Source organism: Protopterus annectens, chromosome 10.part0 (genome assembly GCF_019279795.1).
Source record: "Protopterus annectens isolate FY-2018-M chromosome 10.part0, PAN1.0, whole genome shotgun sequence".
Classification (NCBI taxonomy): Eukaryota; Metazoa; Chordata; order Ceratodontiformes; family Protopteridae; genus Protopterus; species Protopterus annectens.
In genome coordinates, this window is record NC_056744.1 from 1,669,992,172 (window position 1) to 1,670,013,840 (window position 21,669).

Here is a 21,669-nt window from a genome sequence, read left to right on the forward strand (position 1 = left end):
AGCCACAAGTATTTCTTCCTACAATATTTACTTCCCTGGACCCCTGTCTATTACATTAATGAGTGTGACAAGGTACAATGTGACTGTTGGGGGGAGACAGGACATACAGCATGAAGGTATCTGCCTGAATGTAGTTTGTGTAAAAAATATTAGGGACACTTTTGGATGGACTGTCAAGACCAAACAGTAAATAATGAAAAAGAAGAGGAAAGGAAAGAATACCTATGCAAAGAAGGACAACAAGATTCTGTGGAAGAGGGTGAAATAGAGTGAAAAATCTAATTCTGTGGATCAAGTATTATTCATACATAAAGCCAGGAAAACATATTCAATTTGGGAAATAGTAAAAATAAGAAAATGAAAATTTTAAAATTTAATTAAATTAAATTTAAACTTAAGAAGGAAAAGCAATAACTTTAGAACACTTTCAATAAATGTAAACAGTGTTATTAAGACAGTAAGAAGGACAGGGATAGTAGAATGTTGTACTAAATGAGATGTGGATGCTATTCTGTTAGCGGAGATAAGATTCATGAGAAATGAAGAAAGACTACAAAGACTACAAACAGAAACATTGTGGTGGAAATATAACAGGTAACTTAGAAAGTGAATGTCGTTCTAGAGTTGCCATGTTGTTCAAAAAGCAGTGAAAATACTACACGTAACATTGGCAAGGATATGAATGTTAATTGTTGTGGACATGAGGTGGGCAGAATATGTTTACATAATTATAGTATTATATGCATATTTAACAAGCATGGACAGAGAAATTCTATTTAATCAAATATTAGACTGTGTGGTTGTTAACATGAAAATAATTGCAAGGAACTTTAATTGTGTTCAGCAAGAAAATTTGAACTTTAATTGTGATTTAAGGGGAAATGTAAAAAGAAAGGAAAAGATGTGAAAAATGCAGGAAGTGATAAAATGTCATAAATTGGAACAAAAGTCAGTGGACTTACAGATGGGGACACTTGGATCTGAAATTGATTATTTTGTATTATAAGAAGGCTTGGTGGTAGCAGATGGTGATATAGTTGTAATGTTTTTTTTCAGACCATTTAGCAATACGGATGGAGGTGATGGAAGAAAGGGATTATATTAAAATAGGAAAGGGAATAAAAAGAATAAATGAAAAATGATGGTATGAAACCGGACAGTCAGAAATATTGCAGTTCTGTAACCATGAAGGACTTCTACTAAATTTAAAAGGAGGTATAAAAAATATTTTTCCCAATGACAGGATGCCATAAGAAAGGAAGATAAAGTAAAGTATGAGAAAATATATAGGTATGTATTAGAGAATTTAAAAAATAATACATGAGTGTATTATGATACAGAAAAAATAAATATGTAATAGAATAGAAAAAATAAGGCATTACTGTTTAGGCAGAAATAATATTTACAAAAGGGAAGGGAGGCGGTATCCACATATTTGGATAAAATAATAAAGGAAGATATTAGTGTACTAAGTGAAATTAAAAATGTAAAAGGAAAGGTAAATAGAACACAAAAGCAAATTATGAGAAAATACACCCCGTTTTTCTTGTTGTTAGCCAGGTTAGTGTCTGTTCTGGGTCCACATCTAAATAATTCTTACTTATGGCTAAATCTTTGTGCAAAGATGTTAATACTTTTAACCAGAAGTTAGGCACTTAATCTGGGCTTGGGGTTTTCCAATTAGAGGCTTTTCTTAACTTTGTTTCAATCTCTCTAGCTGTTACTTCATCCCATTTCATATCCTGTGCCTTTAAACTTCTTATTCTTCATTTTACTTCTATCCATTTTGCATCTCTGTTATGTTCCACAGGATCTTTATAGATACTTCTCCAAAATGTATCTAATTCTTCTTTTTTTGGCGGTCTTGCAATTCCTTATACCTTATTTCCCAGTTCTCTATAAAACCTTTTTGGGTCATCAATAAATTGCTTATTTTACACTTTTCCTTTATATTTTTTTATCTTTGCATCTTCTAAGTTTTACTGCATGTACTGAAATTTTTAGTTTGTTATTTGCAATAGTGCATGATAGTTCCTAATCTATTCTAATATTGCGCATTGCTTTTATCACATCTTTCTTAGTATTTTTGTTGATCTATTCCCTTTTCTATAGTTTTCTAACAGTGACACTTCTTGTTTTAATTGCTTTATAATTTTCTCTATTCGACATTCCCATGACGCTATCCGATTTCTCCCCTTCTTTCCCTCACTACACAATGTTCTTGTGGTAGAACTTTATCAGTTATTAATTTAGCTGTACAGTAATATATCCTGTTTACTTCTGTTATATCACACAGATCTCTATGAACAGTCCTAATTACTCTGTTCATTTGTTTTATCAGACTTCTGACTTTTTGGGTTTTATTTCATTGATCTTAATATATCTGTCCAGGTGTATTAAATCAAGCAATTCTTCTCTTAGGTTATTTTCTTTCAAACTGAGGCCACATCCCTTGCTTTCCAATTCCTGCGGGCATTCTATAGAAGGTTCTATAGCATCTTCCTGTGACACAGTCTCATCAATTTCATCCTGTGCCATCCGTTGCTCTATCATATTGGAACTCACTGGCCTATCACTCTTCAACATTGACTGCATCAGAGTTTCCACAGTTTCTTGTTCCTTCCCTTGCTTTCTATCTTCAAGTGAACATTTATACTGCTTTCCTGTGGAAGACTCAAATTATCTTCATATAGCACCTGACCAATTGCTTCCTGTTCCACTGGCTTCCCCTTAATTTGGATATCTATTACTCTATCCTGTTGTGTTTTCTGAATTAGATTTTCTACAAAAAATCTTTCACTTTGCAGGTGCTCCACAGCCTCAGTTTCTATTTCTTTAACTTCTCTATTACTAATCTCATTTTCTACTTTTTCTCTTTGTCTTCTTAGTTTTTGTTTTGTAAAATTTTCCAAGTCTGGATTCCTTTGTCTGTATTTCTCTTCAAATATCATTGCTGCTGCTCTTCTTGTATTGATTAGTTTTGCTTTCTCCTTTGCATAAATATTATACCATATTGAATCTCTTTTTTTTCTCCCATTTCCAAATTTCTTCTTCAGATGTTTCCTGATCATCCTGTTTCTCCTTGCTTTGGGGACTCCATCCTGCTGTGAGGTAACCTGTGTTAGACCTTCTACATCAAATCCTTCACTTTGCAGGCACTACATACCTTCAACTTCTATTTTTTTAACTTCTACTTTACTGATCTTCGTTTCTACGTTCCATCTTTGTGACATTATTTTTTTTATTGTGAAATTTTCCATACCCAGATGCCTTTGCCTGTATTTCTCTTCAAATATCTTTGGGGCTACTTTCTTTACATTGATTAATTTGGCTTTCTCCTTTGCATAAATATTGCACCATATCAAATCTCTCTTTCTTTCCCATGTCCATATTTCTTTCTATTCAAGTCTGTGTGAGTGACTGCTGAGATGTGTGAAGCACTTAACACATTCAGTACATTTATATTGCTTCACTCTTTTTTTATTTCTCCAAATCTTTTGGGTTTCTAATACTATGATGGGAATGGACCCCATTCCTAAGTCAGAGTATGATTAAAGTTCATGAAATTAGTATTGTTTCAGCCTTTGATGTCAGCCAAAAGTGTTCTTTGCAGCACCCGCAATGTACCCAGTAATGACTCCTTCTGCAATTCATATGGGGTTACATGGATTAGTAACATACCTAAATACAATTGTAGATTCTGTTTTATAAGACCCATTGCTCCTCCTGCAAATTTATATGGTTTTAATCCTGTGTGAATGGCTTGTTTTTTCCAGCCCCTGGCACATGTGAAAGACTTATTGCATTCACCGCATTTATGCATTTCTTTCTTTGTGTGAAATCTCTTAGTTGTGTCATGTTCAGAGCTCCTGCTGCAGCCATGTCCTGAGTGATGTCTTGGAGAAGGAGGGAGAGAAAAATCATCATACACCTTCACCTGCTGAGTATGCCGCTGTGGATGCTATATCAGGTGATGGGCCACAGGTGTTCCATTGTCACATTCAGGGGTTTGGTGGCACTGATGCTCTGATGGAAGCTGTGGTACATGAGTGACATAAACCTCGTCAATGTCCTTTCCAGGCTGAGACCTCTGCTGGAGGTTCCTTGTAGGGTCATGTAACTGTGATCTCACAAGTGTTGGCTGTTGTCTGCAATTCACATTGCAGTCTGTACTCTTCATACCTAAAACAGATTACTTGAAAGTATATTATTATAAGAGCAAAATAAATATACAATGTATTTCATCACAACTTCGTTTGTACAGTTTAGCAATTTAAACATTTTTGGATTTGTTTTTGTTTAGTAACTATTTTATTCTGTTGTTATTAACACTACTAATAAAATAAGGTTAGGTAGTCCTGTTCCACCTTTTATCAGAATTTGGGTACAGTGAGTAGGTGTTTAGTTTATTTGAATCAATTGCTGTTTCATATAAAGCAGCCTAAATCACAAACTCAACTACTGCTTTACAATTCTGTAATACTGATGTATAGCCCCTTTCTCATCTTCCTTCTCCCTGTTAACTCTTCCTCCACAGTAACTATTGTCCTCACATGTAACATCTGTCATTCATTGTTTTAGGTAATCTCAGATACATGCTTTACAGTTTAGTCTCTGTAGTTTTCCTGTTTACCTCCCTTTTGTTAATATACTGTCACCCTGTCAAGTAGCTATATGTAACCACAGTCTTTACAATGGATCCTCTCCATTTTCACCCAGTTTTGATTAAGACTCAAAAGGACATAATACTGCTTTTTCCACCTCTCTTTCCTGATATAGCTTTGGAAGTCTCCCCATATGTCAATAATTTTACAGTTTACTATCAAAGTGTTGAGGTGACTTACCTCAACAGTGAGAAGGATGAACATGGAGCGGCAGAAAGGCAAAACTGTGAACACAATTCCTGTCACCTTTGAAATGTTGATATGGAGACTGTGTTCGCAGTTTGGAGCATCTGTGTTTTGAAGTGCATCGCACTACAGTGGTGATAAAGAAAATTACCCTTTTCCTCACTGTAGTGCGATTTTGGAGTTAGAATATATAAGTAGCAGAGAGTGTGGTGGTGCAGGGGACTTGCCCCCCTGCAAAATGGTAGGAAATTTTCCGCCTCATAGCAGATGTTTTCTGTATGGTGAGCAGTTGAATGTTGATTCATTGTTCCGGGTCGGGGTGTGAATAGTCAAAGTAAGTCACCTCAACATTTTGATAGTAAACCTAATTTTACTGCAGTAGTGATCTGTATCATAAAATATACATATTAAAGTTATGTGAACAACTCACTATAACTGTAGAAGTTTGAGTAGGATCCCTTTTGTAGTTACATCTCCCACACCTTTAGCAGGTTTAGTCCTGTTGCATTTTAGGAGGGCAGTGACAGCATAAATCAGGCATGAAGACTGCCCTTATACTTATGTTCATAAATCAGGCATGGAGACAGCCCTTATACTTACATGTACATAAATTAGGCATGGAGACCACCCTTACACTTGCATGTACATAAATCAGGCATGGAGCCTGCCCTTATACTTACATGTACATAAATCAGGCATGGAGATTGCCCTTATACTTACATATATCTGCCTTAATCCATAGCTTTGAAGGGCAGGGCACTACAGTTTGAATGCTCCAAAAATGATTTATGATGTAAGCTCTCCATCCACAGAACACAACTTTCATCTTCACTGATAAAGAAAAATGATGAGACACAACTGCCTCTTTATCAAGGATTTAGGTATGCATCCTTAAATGAAGAGGAGTCTGTGTTTATATTATTACAGAGCTTTGGGATGTGGGTTGCTTGGGCACATATCTTCCTGCAGCTAATTCCAACATGTTAAGAACTGTGTCACAGTAGTCATTTAACACATAAATATAAATAGTTCTTTATAGCATTATAGAAAGAGAAAATACTGCAGAATGTACAAACTGGCTGGTATTTAAATGCATATTATACAATGATAAAACTATTTAATTTCTGCACTAAGGGATTTAATAAGGAATCTGGAAATATATAAATACCAATGGTGATACTCCTAGTTGCTGAAACGATGAGTCTAACAGGTATTGGAGCTTGTTTAGTATGTAATGTTGATAGATCTATTAAGATTTTTGAACATGTTAATTGCAATACTGCTGGTGTTGTCTATGCTGCCTTGTGTTCACAATGTAATGCCTTTTATGTTGGCATAACAACTCGTAGGCTATTTAAACTGAACAAAGAGCATTTGTATTCCATCAAAAAAGACAAAATATAAACATATTTCTCTTGTACTTTAAAAAATATATTTTACTGTTTTAGAGTATGCACCTTTAGATTTCAGGGGTTGAAACTAAATTCTAATAATGTTTTAGAAATGTGTGAGACCATGCGGCAAATTAAATTGCATAGGTTCATAGGTGTGTACTAGGCTAATGGCCCTGGAGCCTTTACAAGCCTAGCCCACAGAAGTGCCCTGGCATCATGCTGCCTGATGTTAGTTCCCAGTGCCTCTATCAAGTAGAGCCACAGGAGTGATCACCGGGGTGAATTTTCTATTTCCCATCCACTCATCAAGATTTCTCTTGAAGAGGTCCAGTGAGGTGCTCTGCTTGAAATGTATGGGAAGTCTATTCCAAAGCATGGGCAGTCTCTGGGTTATGAACCTGTCCCTTCAGCATGTTCTGTTGATTGTGGTAATTAGGTTGAGGTCTCTTGAGTATGTGGTGCAGAGGGACTGGGCTTTCTTTAGATGTAGCATTTCTAACAGAGCTGGATCAGACATGGCTTTGTAATTCAAGCAGATATCGGCTCTTAGTAGACGATATAAGATAGAGAACAGCTGGAGTTTTTTAGTCCGTAGGCCTAGGATCCTGTTTGTGAGGTACTTTTTTGGCCTTTCCAGCTGTTGCATGCATTTAGTGAGGTACATGCCAAATGGGTAATTATGCTCGATGACTGGCCTAATGAGGGAAAAGTAAAGAGAGCGAGAGATGATGACCTCTTTCTCTTGGATACAAAACCCTTTGTAATGAGATGTGCCACATACAAGGACTTTCTGACCACAGTGGCAATGTGGTGGTCGAAGGAGAGGTTGCTGTCAACCTGTATCTTTAGATCTCTTATAACACCTTCAGTGTTCAGTGGGCTCCCATCAATGTGGTAATTAGTGGGAACTGAGTTTTTCCCAAAGGCGATGATGACACGTTTTTTGGCATTAAGCTTAAGGTCATGGTTTCAACACCAGTCATTGGTCTCAGTGAGGTCTTTCTGTAGGATGTCTACATCACTTAGGGAGTTAATAATGTATCCCAGTTTGCAGTCATCCGTGAACTTGGCCAGCCAGAGTCCCTCCATGTTGGCCTGGGCTTCTGAGAAGTAGATGCCAAACATGAGAGGACCCAGGACTGATCCCTGTGGGACACCACTTGTGACTGGTCTGCAGTCTGACTTGGAGTCTGCTACTTTCACACTGTGGGTTCTATCTGTGAGCCAGTTTGCAACCCACCTAGTGATATAGGGGTTGATGCCTAGTTTGGTGAGTGGATCTATAACTCCTGAGTGGGGAATGGTATCAAAGGCCTTGGCCAGATAGAGGTAGGCTGTATGAACTGTCTTGCCCTCATCCGCAGCTCTGGTGACTGACTCAAAGAAGTCAACCAGGTTGAGCAGGTATGATCTCCCTTTCATAAAACCAAATTGCATGGGATCTAGAGTTTGGAGGGTCCCAATATCCTTGTTAATTAGGTCCATGATGAGGCACTCCATAACCTCACATATCAGACTTGTCAGGCTAATGGGGCAAAAATTTCCAAGGTCTGTAGTTGCTCCCCCTTTATGGAGAGGGATGACTGTAGCAGTGCGTCATTCAGTAGGGCAAAGCCTACGTTGAGGCTCTGATTGAACAGGGCACACAGATGTGGTGCCAGTTCACTTTGCAGTTCATGTAGAACATATCCAGGGATATTGTCGGGTCCTGTGAAAGCTGTATTCTTGGCCTTGGACAATGCAGCTTTAACCTGTGTTGCAGTAATGCTGGGTGCCTGGCATTCCTCAGGTATTGTGATTGGTCCATCAGGGGGGAGAGAGGGGTAAAGTTGGCACTGAATCTGTCAGCCAGTATGTTGGCAACATCTGTTGGCTCAGTATAGGAGGTACCATTGTGCAGCAACTCAGAGCAAACCTGGGTATTGACGTGGAGATTCTTGATATAACTATAGAAGGTTTTGTGGTTGTTTTTAGTGTATGCCACAATTTTGCCTTCATAGCTGGCTTTAGAGGCTTTGATGAGGGATCTCAACTTTTTGTTGAGGCTAATAAGGGAGTTTTTCCAGTCTTGGGATTTCACCTTTTTCTGCAACAGTTTCTTCCTTCTGTTGTAGAGTTTATTAATGGCAGGTGACCATCATATTGGCTTCCTTTTTTTTGGAGGAGAGCATCTTGGTCCTGATGGGTGTGGCTAGTTCCATGCATTTATGTACATGTTTGTACAGTGCATTGGTGTATGATTCCGCAGTCATGCATCTATTTTCCATTGACATGGATGACGTGAAGTTAGCCACCTCTGTTTTTAGGAGCCCAATGTCAGCTTTGAAGAAGTTTTTCATGGTGGTTACCTTTGCGGGGTGGTGTAGGTGAGATGTGGATTTCCATGCTGATTAGTTTGTGGTTGGATCTAACCAGTGAGGAATTGACTATTGGTGTAGAGCAACAGTTACCCATGTTTGTAATAAACAGGTCATAAATATTGCTTCCTCTAGTGGGGGTGTGATTCCCATGCATTGGCCCAGCAATCAAGGAGCCTCAATCCTCACCACTAACACCAGTGAGGGGCATCCACATTGGGAAGGATAACAAATACACATACAGTAAAGTAAAATTTCCCTTAACAGCACACAGAGATCACAGTCAGTCTGGGGCTGGTTTCTCCCTTTCTCTCCAGATCCCCAATAAGACTCCCCACTGGCACAACTATAAGGTCCAGATCTCTGCCTAGGGTCAAGCTAAAACCTCCAGCATCCTCTCTGTCCAACCAGTGCTTCGTGTCCCTGCCCAAGTAGCTGACGCACACACACTTTGAGATATGAGTTATATACAAATACACAGACACTCCTGGGGAAGGCTGGCACAGGTTCTCCAGCAATGCTCCTTCTGCCCAGACTATACAGTAGTACCACTTGCCACCAACCACTAATATCAGCTACTAATAAGGCCCTTATCAAAGGATGTCCATTTATTGCTGTGCAATATTATTATCCAGTTAGTAAGTGTGACCAGAACCTTTTAAGGCTTATTGGAGTGGTTTGGCCAGTATCACTATATACATGCAATGTACTCTAGAGCTTAAATTATCTGTACACAAAACAGCCACAGTTAAAATGTTTAAAATATTTAATAATAAATAATAAGAACACAAGACTTACTGTACAGTGTTAGTCAAGAGTTCAGAGATCACAGAGAAATGTTTAAAATAATAAAGTAGAAAAGTTCTGACATCAATACAGAAAACTAGTCTAATCTTCCTATTTCCTAGCTATATCTAAGAGCAAACATAGTTCTAAAATAAACTTACATACAGAGCAAAGCAGTGCTGGTGATGTTGGATGTTCTGAAAACAAATGCAAAATGCTCTGATTTTCTCTCTCTTTAAATTGATAGCACAGTACCACTGACTCATTTCATATTACATCATTATTCTCTGTTTCCCAGGCTAATAGAAACTCAGAGTCTAACAGCCCTTCTGATCTTGCAGCTGGTCAGGAAGCCAGAGCAATAAAAGGCATTATACATGCAAATTCTAGCCATTAATTCTGGTCTCAAAACAACAGGAAGAATTCCTTCATTCAGACATCTCGGATCCGAGGTTTGAGATCAAACAATTATACGATGCTTGACTTATCAGCTTTCCTCCAGTAGAGTGCAAAGTGGTTACATCTGTGAAGTTCAACATTTACCATCATTTTCTTACATTTAAGAGAACAAGCATGAGGCTTACATTAATATTTACAAATGACAGAATTATCTACAGAATTCTATCTAGCTAGGCTGTCAGCCTTCACAATGGGTAAGAATGATAAATTTCCTATCTTAAGTGAAACCATCAGTATCAAATGTTTTTACGTAATACTAACTATATTAGATAATTATCAGTTTTTTTACCCAGTACTAACTGTGTCTAATACTTATTAGATAGCTTGCATTTAATTGTCTGGTGTTGTTCATTGGATAGTATATATATTTAAATACTAGCCAGTTTGTATGGTTAGCATTTTTATAAAGTCCCTTGTGGATGAAAGTGCATAATCTGTTTAATTAAAAAAACTTATGATTATTCAGTTGGTGCCTTACTTTGGATGAATTTTTGTTTGTTTTGTGTATGTTTTCTTTCTATCTTGCTTTTTAGTTTTTTCATGTTGTGAAGATAACATACTGTACAAGTGTTGTCAGGTTCAACACCAAAAATGGACTCCCCCAGTCCACGAAGACATATTATTTCCTTATAATACTCACCCGTAAGCTGCAGTACAGTACTTAGCAATCAACTTCTGTATGTCTCCCAATGTTTTTTTATTGTACAGTCCTGTTATTTTGAAGGACATTTTACTCTTTAAGAACTAGTCCATTTCTTGTTTATTTCAAATGGAAAATTTTATGTACTGTAGTTTCAGAAATAGCTGGATAGCTCTCAGTGAATATGTGTATTTGATTGCTTATCTGCTAGAGCATGTCTGTTACTGTGTGAAAGTGTGTCTATTGTTTGAATTTTACCATTGAACAATATTAGACATTGCTGTACTTATCAAATTGGAGACTTAATACTAAATTCTATCTAACAAAAAATACATTTTAAAACCCAGCACAATTTTCTGGTAATAAGCACTACTCTGAAATACCTGGTCATTTTTTTTCTAAGTAGAGCTGTTACAATCCTTTGCTTTGATTATCATGTTTATGGAAAACATAATGTTTTTTTCTATTTTGGTCAATATAGTTACCAGAGTCCAATTTAAACTATCTTGGGGGGGGGCAGGCAGTTGAATACAGAGAGCTGTTATGGTGGTGAAAACAATAAATGCTTGCAGAATTCCTGGAATTAAGAATGAAAATGAATCATTTAACAGTGTGCTTAAATTTAGAGATGCTAAACAACAGATTTTATGCAGATCTGTCCTTTATAAATCTGTTTTTGCATTGTGATGCTATTTACATGTATTGCAGTTTTTAATAAGTATTTGGAATTTATTGTTGCATTTTTGTATTCCAACTGGTTAGGTCTAATTGCAAGTGGTAGTTTTGGATCATGTGATTTTATGGTGCTTTAAATGTAGTATCTGCTTTATATAACTTAGAGTTGAAGAAGTCCATTTATGTTGAAGAGGAACATGCTAAACAATTATATTAAAGCCTTGGAAGCTTGACTGTGCAGTGTGCTTTGTTTTTACAGGTTTTGTTTTTTGCATCATAGTTTGCCTTTTTGTATTCCATATTTTGAATTTCTGAAAGCTAAATGACATATCCATGTTTAACACTTGCACAATGTCTGGAGTGGATGAACTCATTGAGAAGTTAAGCAAACCAAGGATTTTAACCACCACAGACTTCAGAAAAGGGTACTAGCATATTCATCTTACCCATAAGTCAGAAGGAGAAGGTAGCATTTTCCACCCAAAAGGCCTTTTTCATTATGCTGTCTTACCTTTTACACTTCACAGAACTCCTGTCACCTTTCAAAAGCTCATGGATAAGGCTCTGAAACCTCATGCCTGTCCCTTGATGACAACCATTTATTCACAGCAGTGAAATCACAGTTAGTCAATGTACAAGCTCTACTGGACTCTCTAAAACAGGGAGGACTTGCACTTAAAGTGGCCACAATATGCTTTGCATGACTGAAGACAGCAACCTAGGCTATGGGACTGTAAGAGAGATAATTAGACCTCAAACAGCAGCAACCTAGGCTATGGGACTGTGAGAGGCTATGGGACTGTGAGGAGGTAATTAGATCTCAAACAGCAGCACCCAAAGGCTATGGGACTGTGAAAGGGGTAACTAGACTGGTAACTATACCTCAAACAGATAAAATAGAAACTATCAAAACCTGGGCAATACCCAGTACCAAATGAAAATGAAACTATTTTTTGAACTAGCATGCTGCTTCCAAAAGTTTGTACCCAACTTTGTAAGGTGCATTTGACAACTTGAAAACTATGCTATGTTCAGAACGAGTCCTGACTGCCCCTGACTTTAGTAAATTTTTTGTTGTATACACTGATGCAACTCGTGTTGAGTTAGACACTGTGTAACCTCAGAAAGTAGATGGTGAGAAATATCTTGTGTATTACTCAAATATTGGAGAACAAAATATTCTGCAACTGAGTGTGACCGTTTCAACATTAAGTGGGCACTTACTTCCCTCCAGCGTTACTTATTAGAATGCAGCTTCACTCTGATAACAGACTGTGGTCTCCTACAGTGGTTGTACAAACAGGATGTCAACATAAGGTTGAATATAAAAAAGGAGGTAGCATTCAATTTCACTATATGATACAGGCCTAGCAGTATCCACTAGAATGCAGATGGGTTACCCTGGTCTGATAACTGATTTCATTCCCTATGAAACCGTGTAATCTATGCTGAGAATGTTTTTTATGGGACAGTGGGCAGTTAAAAATGCTGTTTAAGGTGTATGTATACATCACATAATGTGGTATGAATCCAGTGATGGTGCATATATACCATCACTCTAAAAATTAGAATAGCAGAGATTAATTTTAAAACACTTGTTGAAGCAGTGTTAAAAACTAAGGCTGTATCCCAAGATGGTAAAGACATTTGCCTGTCTCAGAGAGGGAATTTGAGGGACTAAGAGTTGAGACTCTTGTAGGAATTATAAGCAGAAGCTGTGAATTTGCTTACTTGTGGAATACCAGAAACTTTCCAGTGGATTTACCTGTGTTGTATCAAGAGCTTACTTGTGGACTTACTATGAAGTACCAGGTGTGTAACAACATGACCAAAGCTACCATATTCAAGAACAAAATAATTTTTTCAGTTTTATTTATACAAACTTCTTCTTTTCTTTCAGCTGTTCCCATTAGGGTCACCACAGTGGATCATCTGTTTCCATTTCTTCCTGTCCTCTGCATCTTGCTCTGTCACACCAACCACCTGCATGTCCCCTCTCACCACATCCATAAACCTTATCTTAGGCCTTCCTCTTTTCCTCTTACCTGGCAGCTTTATCCTTAACATCCTTTTCCCAATATACCCAGCATCCCACCTCAGCACATGTCCAAACCAATGCAATCTCGCCTCTCTGGCTTTGTCTCCAAACCGTCCAACCTGGGATGACCCTCTAATATACTTATTCCTAATCCTGTCTACCCTCATCACACCCAGTGCAAATCTTAACATCTTTAACTGCCACATCCAGCTCTGACTCCTGCCTTTTTGTCAATGCCACTGTCTCCAACCCATATAACATAGCTGGTCTCACTACCCTCTTGTAGACCTTCCCTTTCACTCTTACTGGTACTAGTCTGTCACAAATCACTCCTAACATTCTTCTCCACCCTGCCTGTACTCTCTTCTTCACCTCTCTGTCACACTCACTATTACTTTGAACTGTTGATCCCAAGTATTTAAACTCATCCACCTTCACCAACTCTACTCCCTGCATCCTCACCATTCCTCTATCCTCCCTCTCATTCACACATATATAGTCTTAGTCCTGCTGACCTTCATTCTTCTGCTCTCTAAAGCATATACAAAAAGAATGTTTATTTTTGTATGCTTATATTTTTCTGTTTCTTTCTAAGAATGAACTTTATTTTGATCAACTAAATAAACTGCACAAAAATAAATAAGTAACTGTCTCCAGTGTATTAGTCAATGTTAGGAGTGCAACAGGTAAGAGCACTCACCTTTAGTGCTGGAAGATGGAACTTACCATAACACTTGATGTCCTACTGATCACTGTTGCAAAATTCATAACAGATGCGTTGTAGCTTACTGATGTCCATCCAGGGTACTACAGCTTTACCTTCCTAGGATGTACATCTGGATAATGACCTCAGCTCATCGGTGTAGGGGTATAAACATGGACATATGTGCAAGATCCTCAGACTAAATCCAAGTCAGCAGCAGCCTGAAGAAAATCCAGGAAGGGGACTGGTCAGCTAGGAGGGGCTTAGTTTGAAAAGGATAAACAAGTTGCCCCTCATAAAAGCTGTAATATCCTGGGATAATGAGCGTGTATCTGTGAGTGTAAAGCATAGTGTTTCTGCCAATACAGAGAGAGAAAAATAAGTGAAGGGGTATAAGGTGGGAGGGAAGGAATACTGCTATGGCGATCAGTAGGACATTTACTGTTACGGTAAGTTCTTAAACAACTGTACTATGACCTGAGTCACTGTTGCATTATTCTTAACAGATGGATGAGTCCCAGAGCTGTAGAGGAAGAAGGGTGGCAGGCTTAAAGAAAAGGAGAAGAGAAGGGTCCAGGAGGCCACACAGAATACTTCTGGCAAACAGTGCCTTTGACCTGGGAAGGCATCTAGCGTTTAGTGTTTTGTGAAAGTGTGGATAGATGACCTCCTTAAAGAATGGACCTGGTATCCACCCCCTTATAGAAGCCCCAGATGAAGCTAGTGCTTGTTGAGTGGAATGTGCTTTTGGCCACATGGGTAAAGTCTTTCCATGGTGAGATTAGCAGAAGGAAATATCCTTTGAGATCCAGGAAGCAATAGTTTGTTTGGAAACTGACTGTTCTAACCTGAAATCCATAAAGGAGATGAACAGGTGGTCTATTTTTCTGATATCCTTAGTTTTATCCAGGTAAAACCTCAATTACCTGTGAATGTCTAAGGAGAGTAAGATTCGTTCCACTCTATTTTGGGGATTGTGGAAAAAGGTAGGCAGACTGATTGCCTGATTTAGGGTTAGCACAGTAACCATGTTTAGAATGAAGGTAGGATTGGCCCTGAGGCTCACCCTATTTTTGTGGAAGATGAGGAATGGTGGACTAGCCATAAGCGCATGGGGTTCTGAGACTCTACAGGTTGAAGTCAAGGAGCCAGGAGGAGCACTACTTTCCAAGTGCAGAATTTAAGAATAGCAGAAACAGCTGGTTCTAGTGGGGCAAAGTACATTTTTCCCCAAAAAATTATGGTCCCAAGGTGGGGCAATAGGCTTCCTTCAGGGTCCTGGACATGACAGTGGGCTCCAAAGTTAGGCAAGCATTAGTGGCAGAGAAGTGTGCCTTAATGGGTGAGTAAGGCAACCATGAATGTAACAAATTGCATAAGTATTGAAGTACTGTGAGGGTATCAGATAAAGGGGGGTTGGAGTCTGTGATTAAGGTACCACAGTGAGAATCTCTTCCACTTGGCTGTGAAAGATTTCCTGATGGTAAGTTTCTTGTAGGACTTGAATCCCCTCTTCAGAAAAGGTGTGTCTTGTAGGGATTAGAATTCAATCACACAGAATGCTAGACTGAGTGAAGTCAGATTGGAATAAAGACACTGCCCTTTCTGTTGAGTGATAAAATCTGATTTTGGAGAGATTCACAAGTAATTTCCCTTTCATAGGTGAAACAGAGGCAGTAACCAGTGTATTCTTGGCCAGAAATGTTTCAGAAGCAGGAGTTTTGGAGATTCCTTCTGGGCTTTGAGTGGGAGTCTTGGATGCAAGGAATTTCTTCAAACACTGGAAAGAGAAGGCGTATGTCCTCCAGGCTAAAGGTGATGGTTCCTTGTGCAGACAAGTGGGAGTAGGTGATACTTGGAGGAAGCAAAGAGGTCTATCTGAGAAGTCCCCATCTGAAAGTTATGGATTTGAACTTTTCTGTATTCAGCAACCATTTATGAGGCTCCTCCATGTCCCTGCTTAGAGAGTCTGCCAATACGTTATACTGAGAGGGTATAAATGCAGCTGTAAGTGTAAGCTTCAAGTGAGAGGATAGGTGCCAGACTTCCTGTGACAGCCTGCCCAGGGGGTAAGATCTTGAGCCTCCCTGCCTATATACTACATCACTGTGGTGCGGATATCAAGATGGTGAGAGTGCCGGGACCACATTGATTTCAGATATCACTGTACTTTTCTAATGTGTAGTCTGGTGAGGGGCAACATAGGAATTGTGGCAGCCATGTGTCCCAGGGCCCTGAGGACTTGTCTGGCCAAACAATGCTCCTCTCTGGAAAGCATTAAGAACTCAGTGGTCAGGGAACTGACCTTCTCCCCGAGAAACAGAGTTATGTGTGGTCACTGTGTCCAGGCTGTATCCCAGAAATATCAGCTGGTAAACTCTAGGAGTGTCAAAAGTCACACAGTGTAATGAAGATGCTTAAGGAAAGTGTCCCTGGATAAAGACTGAAGTAGAAGGTCATCCAAACATTTTCTGAAAACTCTTGGAGTTGTAAAAGACCAAAGGGCAAAGCAGTAAACTGAAAATGTGATGACCCATTAAAGAACCTTTGAAATTTTCTGCAGAAAGACAGATGAAATATGCAGGTAAGTATCCTTTAGGTCTAAGGATAAAAGAAAATCTCGAGGAATTAGGAAGGGTTGAACAGTTTGCAAAAAGATCATGTTGAAAGATGGAACTCTCAGAGAGGTGTTTAGCCAGGAGACGTCCAGTTAGATCTCCACTGACCCACTTTTCTTGGGACAAGACAGATCGTTGAGTAAAACCGCTCTCCTAAAAAAGGCTGAGGGAAGCTCTAATATGGTTCCTTGTGCCAGTACGTCTTGCACAATAGGGTGCAGAAGGTGTATCTGGTTGGAAGGAGGTGGGGGTACTACCCCGTAGATGGGCTGCTTACACAAGATATAAGATACCCCGTTTTGATAATGTTTAAGACCCATTTGTTCAAGGCTAGAATGGAAAAGAAAAAGAGTCTTTTTGGGAGTGGAATGGAGGGGTTGGGTTTGGATAGGGGGATCAGTGAAATATAGTCACAGGGGCCCACTGCCAAACTGAGGACTCCCAGAAAGAGGATCCTTCCCCCCCCCCTCTGGCAATATTTCTTGGGAATTTTCCTTTGCCTATGAGGTGTTCTAGAATCTGTCTCTCTTGGCAAAAAAGGTAGATTTTGCTGGATAATTTCTATGATACCTGGGAAATATAGAAAGCAAAGTTTATGGACACTGTTTTTGTGCTTTTTTTTGTTTTAGTTATTGATTTTGGACTGTGGTTGTATATATTTCCATGGCTAGTGATCCTAATGTGGATATTCCAAGGGTGTTCCGAGGTGGAACAATGGATTTGCAGCAAAGATCTATGGAGAGGTATTTATCCCAGCCGAATGAAAGAATGTTAAATTCATCTACTGCAGCACATTCAGAGGCTCCTATTGGATCTATTGGGAATCCACAGCCACAAACACAGTTTTTTTCTTGGTTGAACAAATGGGAAGTGGATCAAATTTGTAGGCTTTCCAATCTGTTCTCATCCACTGAACGGAAACAGCAGGTGCCTATGAGTACAGAAATTAAGGTACTGTGTGATTCTTTAGAAAAACTACTCTACAAAGAAACATCTGTGTTTTTAAATATCCACAGTCTATCTAAATATTTAAAACTTGAAATTACCCACCGGGGTCTTAGAGCCTATAAAGACCCAGCTACACCCTTTGACATAAATGATGATGCTGATTTGGGCTTCTGTAAATGTTGGATCCAGGCAGCCCATAAGAGTACTGTTAGATTTTATGAATATAAATCTGAAATTAATTATGTTGTAAATATGCTGAAAGAAAAATGCAGAAACAAAGTTTAAGTAAAATGTGATCAGCAGTCATACTAAATGACCATGGCTTGGAAAAGGAATCTGCTGAATGGACATTCTTCCCTTACAGACTCAAAACAGGATGTATGCAAGAGCAAAAATACAAAATCTGCTTTTAAAGAATGGACATTTTTCCTTACAGACTCAAAACAGGATGTATGCAAGAACAAAATGCAAAATCTGCTTTTAAAGAACAATGACATGTTATTCTGCATGGAAAAACAGGATAACAGATGTTTTATACAAAGATCCAAAAAAATACAGGATGTTCACACTGTCAGAAAAGCTGATCTCTGACAATGTGTTTTCTCAAAATATGTTTTTCTTCATAAAACAGGATATGCTCAACACCATCACAACAACAACATATGGTCATATACCATATATAAAATAATCCAACAGACATACAGACTCAATGTTTCCTTTTTTTTTCTTTACAGACACATCTGGACACATATTCACACTGTCATCAAAAAAGGTCAAGACACAAAAACAACAGACATTGTTAGGAAGCTTAGCTTAGTACTAACTCACTACTAAAAGATATAAGAGAGAGCTGCTATAATCTATAGTAGAGAGAGAGTAGGGGTACACAAGTCAAAGTAAATGTTATATCTCTCGTGATCATCTCTACTATATGAGAAGTAATAAGCCTCAGGTGCTGTATCTTATCAGTAGGTGCAAGTTTCTGTATGCAACAGAGACTGTAGATACAATTATAATCAGACTTTGATTCCAGCCAGCAAGACTGAGGATCCATCACACCAAGTAAGCAAGTAAATCAATGCAGAGGGTCAGTTAAATTTGCAGTAACTAACATTTGCACGTATGTGTCAATTCTGGAACAGAAGTATTCCAGTTTATGCAGCTTTCAGTAGTAAAGACTAGTTCAAGAAATTTGCAGTGCCATAAATTCTTCAAGAAAAGGGGATATCCACTCCCTGTTGTGCTTTCCTTCCTTCTCTTCAAGTGACTTTGAAAATTTCCAGCCATCTGCAAACCCAGCCTGATCACCTGTTTTTCTTGCTCACTGGTAACTTTTTTTACGCTACATTTTTTTTAGTATGGTTGCTATTCGACAGTTTGGATATTAAACAGTCTCTGCATTTTGTATATTATGTCATAAAATAATATTGCATCATATTAGAGTATGAAATGTAAGCTCAGACCTTCAGGCAACACTATTTGTAAGATTAGACTAAGTTAATTTAACAATGACATGAAATTGCGTGTTTTTCAGTAATGAAACAGTTTGTTATTCTGCATGGAAAAACAGATACAAGATGTTTTTATACAAAAATAAAATATAAAATACAGATGTTCACACTGTCAGAAAAAGTGATCTCTGAATGTGTTTTTCTCAAAAAAAATTTTTCTTTCTTTTTTTTCTTCTTCAAAAAACAGGATATGCTTATCAACATTGGTACAAGAACATATGGTTAGGATATTCAAAACAGCACTGTCTGGTCTCTTGGTTAATACAAGGAAACAAAAAAAGAAGTATTGTTTCTACAGGACTAAAACAAAAAATAAGTATATAAATAAGCAGCTATATAGTAGAGGTTAGGTAGGGTAGGAGACCAAGGTAAAGGTAAATATTCTATCGCATCATCTGTACTATATGAGAAGTAAAGTTGGAACAGTACTTTATTTATTATAAAGTTATTGGTTACTGCTCTTGATGCTGTATCAGTGTATATGTTATAAGTTATTCTCTGCATTATGCTATGCACTGTGAACAATGAATAACCAGACTTTGATTCCAGCCAGCAAGACTGAGTGTCTTAAGAACACTGCAAATCCAGCAGCAAGCAGTAAGCAAGTAAGATCAAAATATTTTTTCAAGTACCACGGAATGGGTTCCTATACTTGCTGAAAGAGACAGGTTAAAACAAAGTAACCTAAAAAAGATATTAATGTCACATGTAGTAATACAGTGGAAAAATCAGGTCCTGAGTTTTTGGATAATATTCTCAAAGATATTAATGGCAAATTGAAGGGATATGAGAAAGATGTCATGGTCCGTAAGAGAAATAAACTGGTTAGAGATACAAAGGACTATGATAATGGTATGGCCTTCATATCCAAGACCAATTGGAGGAAAGAAAAGTGTCATGTGACATTCAAGGAAGGGAACACAAGGGAAGAACAGCATTCCTTTTCCAATTCGCGACCATCATTTCAGACAGTTTTGTCAGGGGAGGAAGATTTGCATTTAGATAATAATGATTACCCACCCTTACTGCCACCACAAAATACTGTACAACATCAGAATACTTTTCGGAATCAAGGTGGCAACAGACCATCTTATCAGGGAAAGAAATCAGCGCCAACAGCCATATCCCCAGTAATGGCAACACAGGAACAAAAGGTAACTTAAGACTCTTATGTGATTAACTTGTCTGGATAAAATTTAAATGCAACGGAAAAAGCTGTTCTAGAATGTGGTTTAAAATTTATACCTACAGTGATGCCTAGACTTCATGACCTTAAATGTGATGTATGTAAATTAGCGAGAAAATTACAATTGAAATATACAGTCAGGCATAATTTTATTGACCCTTCTTGGACTATTAGCTCTGAAGATGATGTTACTACATTTAGTGATGATAGTTTTTTTTCTGTGTGTCAGAAGACAATTTAAATGCATGTTATGTGCTTGATACAAGCAAAATAGAAGTAAAAAGTAAATTTATATCAATGTTTAACTATGTAGATATTATACAATTTTAGAATATTGAAGAGGAGTTTCTTAAATTTAAAAACTCTGGTAATGTGATGTATAATTTAACTAAGGATGAATGGCTAGCTTTGCGGGCATTGGCAACTAATACAGATTTGATTTTTAAGCCTGCAGATAAAGGTAGCAAGCTAGTTATCTTACATATTTTACAGTATTTGGAAATGTGTTATAACCATCTAGATGATAGGACAGTGTATGAAAAAGTTTATGGTGACATGTATGAGTTGGCTATTTGTGAATATGAGCAACTGTTGTATAAAGGAGTTAGATTAGAATATTTAACTAATGAAGATGTTAAGAAAAAGTTCATTAATAGTAATGCTACCATGGCATATTTTTACTGTGTACCCAAAATTCACAAAGACTTGAATAACCCCCCAGGTCGCCCTATTGTATTGGGCAGCAATTATTTTTTACGTAACATAGGGTGTCTTTTACATGAATTGCTTTTACCTAAGGTATTGTTAATGCCAGCATATGTTAAAGATGTGTCAAATTTTTGCAAAAAAATGCATACTATATGCTGGAATGAAAAAAATGTATTAGATTACCCTAGACGTAAAAAGCCTATATACAAATATCTATCATGATTTTGTTTTAGAGGCTATTACATTTTTCATGGGTGATTGCCCAGCAACTGAATATATTGTAGAAATGTTATATTTCAGTCTTACTAATAACTTCTTTGAATTTAGGGGAGAGTTATACAGACAGAAACAGGGAACAGCTATGGGGGTGGCATTTGACCCCTCATATGCGAACCTGAGCATGGGTCTGTTTGAACACGAATATGTTTATAAATCCTCATTTTTTCATCAGCATATTAAAAGCTATAGCAGATTTATTGATGGCTTAATCTTTCTATGTGAAACTAAAGTGGACGATTTTATTTCATGTTTACAAATGAATAGATTTAATCTCAAACTCGAAGGTATACAAATTGGACAAAAAAAATCTAATTTTTGGATGGAGAACTAGATATATCTAAGGGTTACTTACATACTAGGGTACACAGAAAATTTGAGGGCCAAGTTAAATATCTTAAAGCTACAAGTTGTCATCCTCCACACACTATAGAAGCTCTCTCATTTGGGGAATTTATCAGGCTACATAGTACATAGGTTACTGCGGTGGTGGTGCTGCGGTAGCGTTGTTGCCTCACAG

At 37.8% G+C, this 21,669-nt stretch overlaps 1 protein-coding gene across 1 annotated transcript in view; it reads right to left on the minus strand.

Moving 5' to 3' along the window:
* Window positions 1–3,961: 3,961 nt before the first annotated feature.
* LOC122814410 (neurotrophin receptor-interacting factor 2-like) overlaps window positions 3,962–21,669 on the minus strand; it is a 739,001-nt gene continuing 721,293 nt past the window's right edge. Inside the window, exon 7 of the mRNA XM_044086992.1 lies at window positions 3,962–4,182. Within this exon, the coding sequence (XP_043942927.1) occupies window positions 3,962–4,182 (221 nt within the window). The remainder of the gene's footprint in view (window positions 4,183–21,669) is intronic.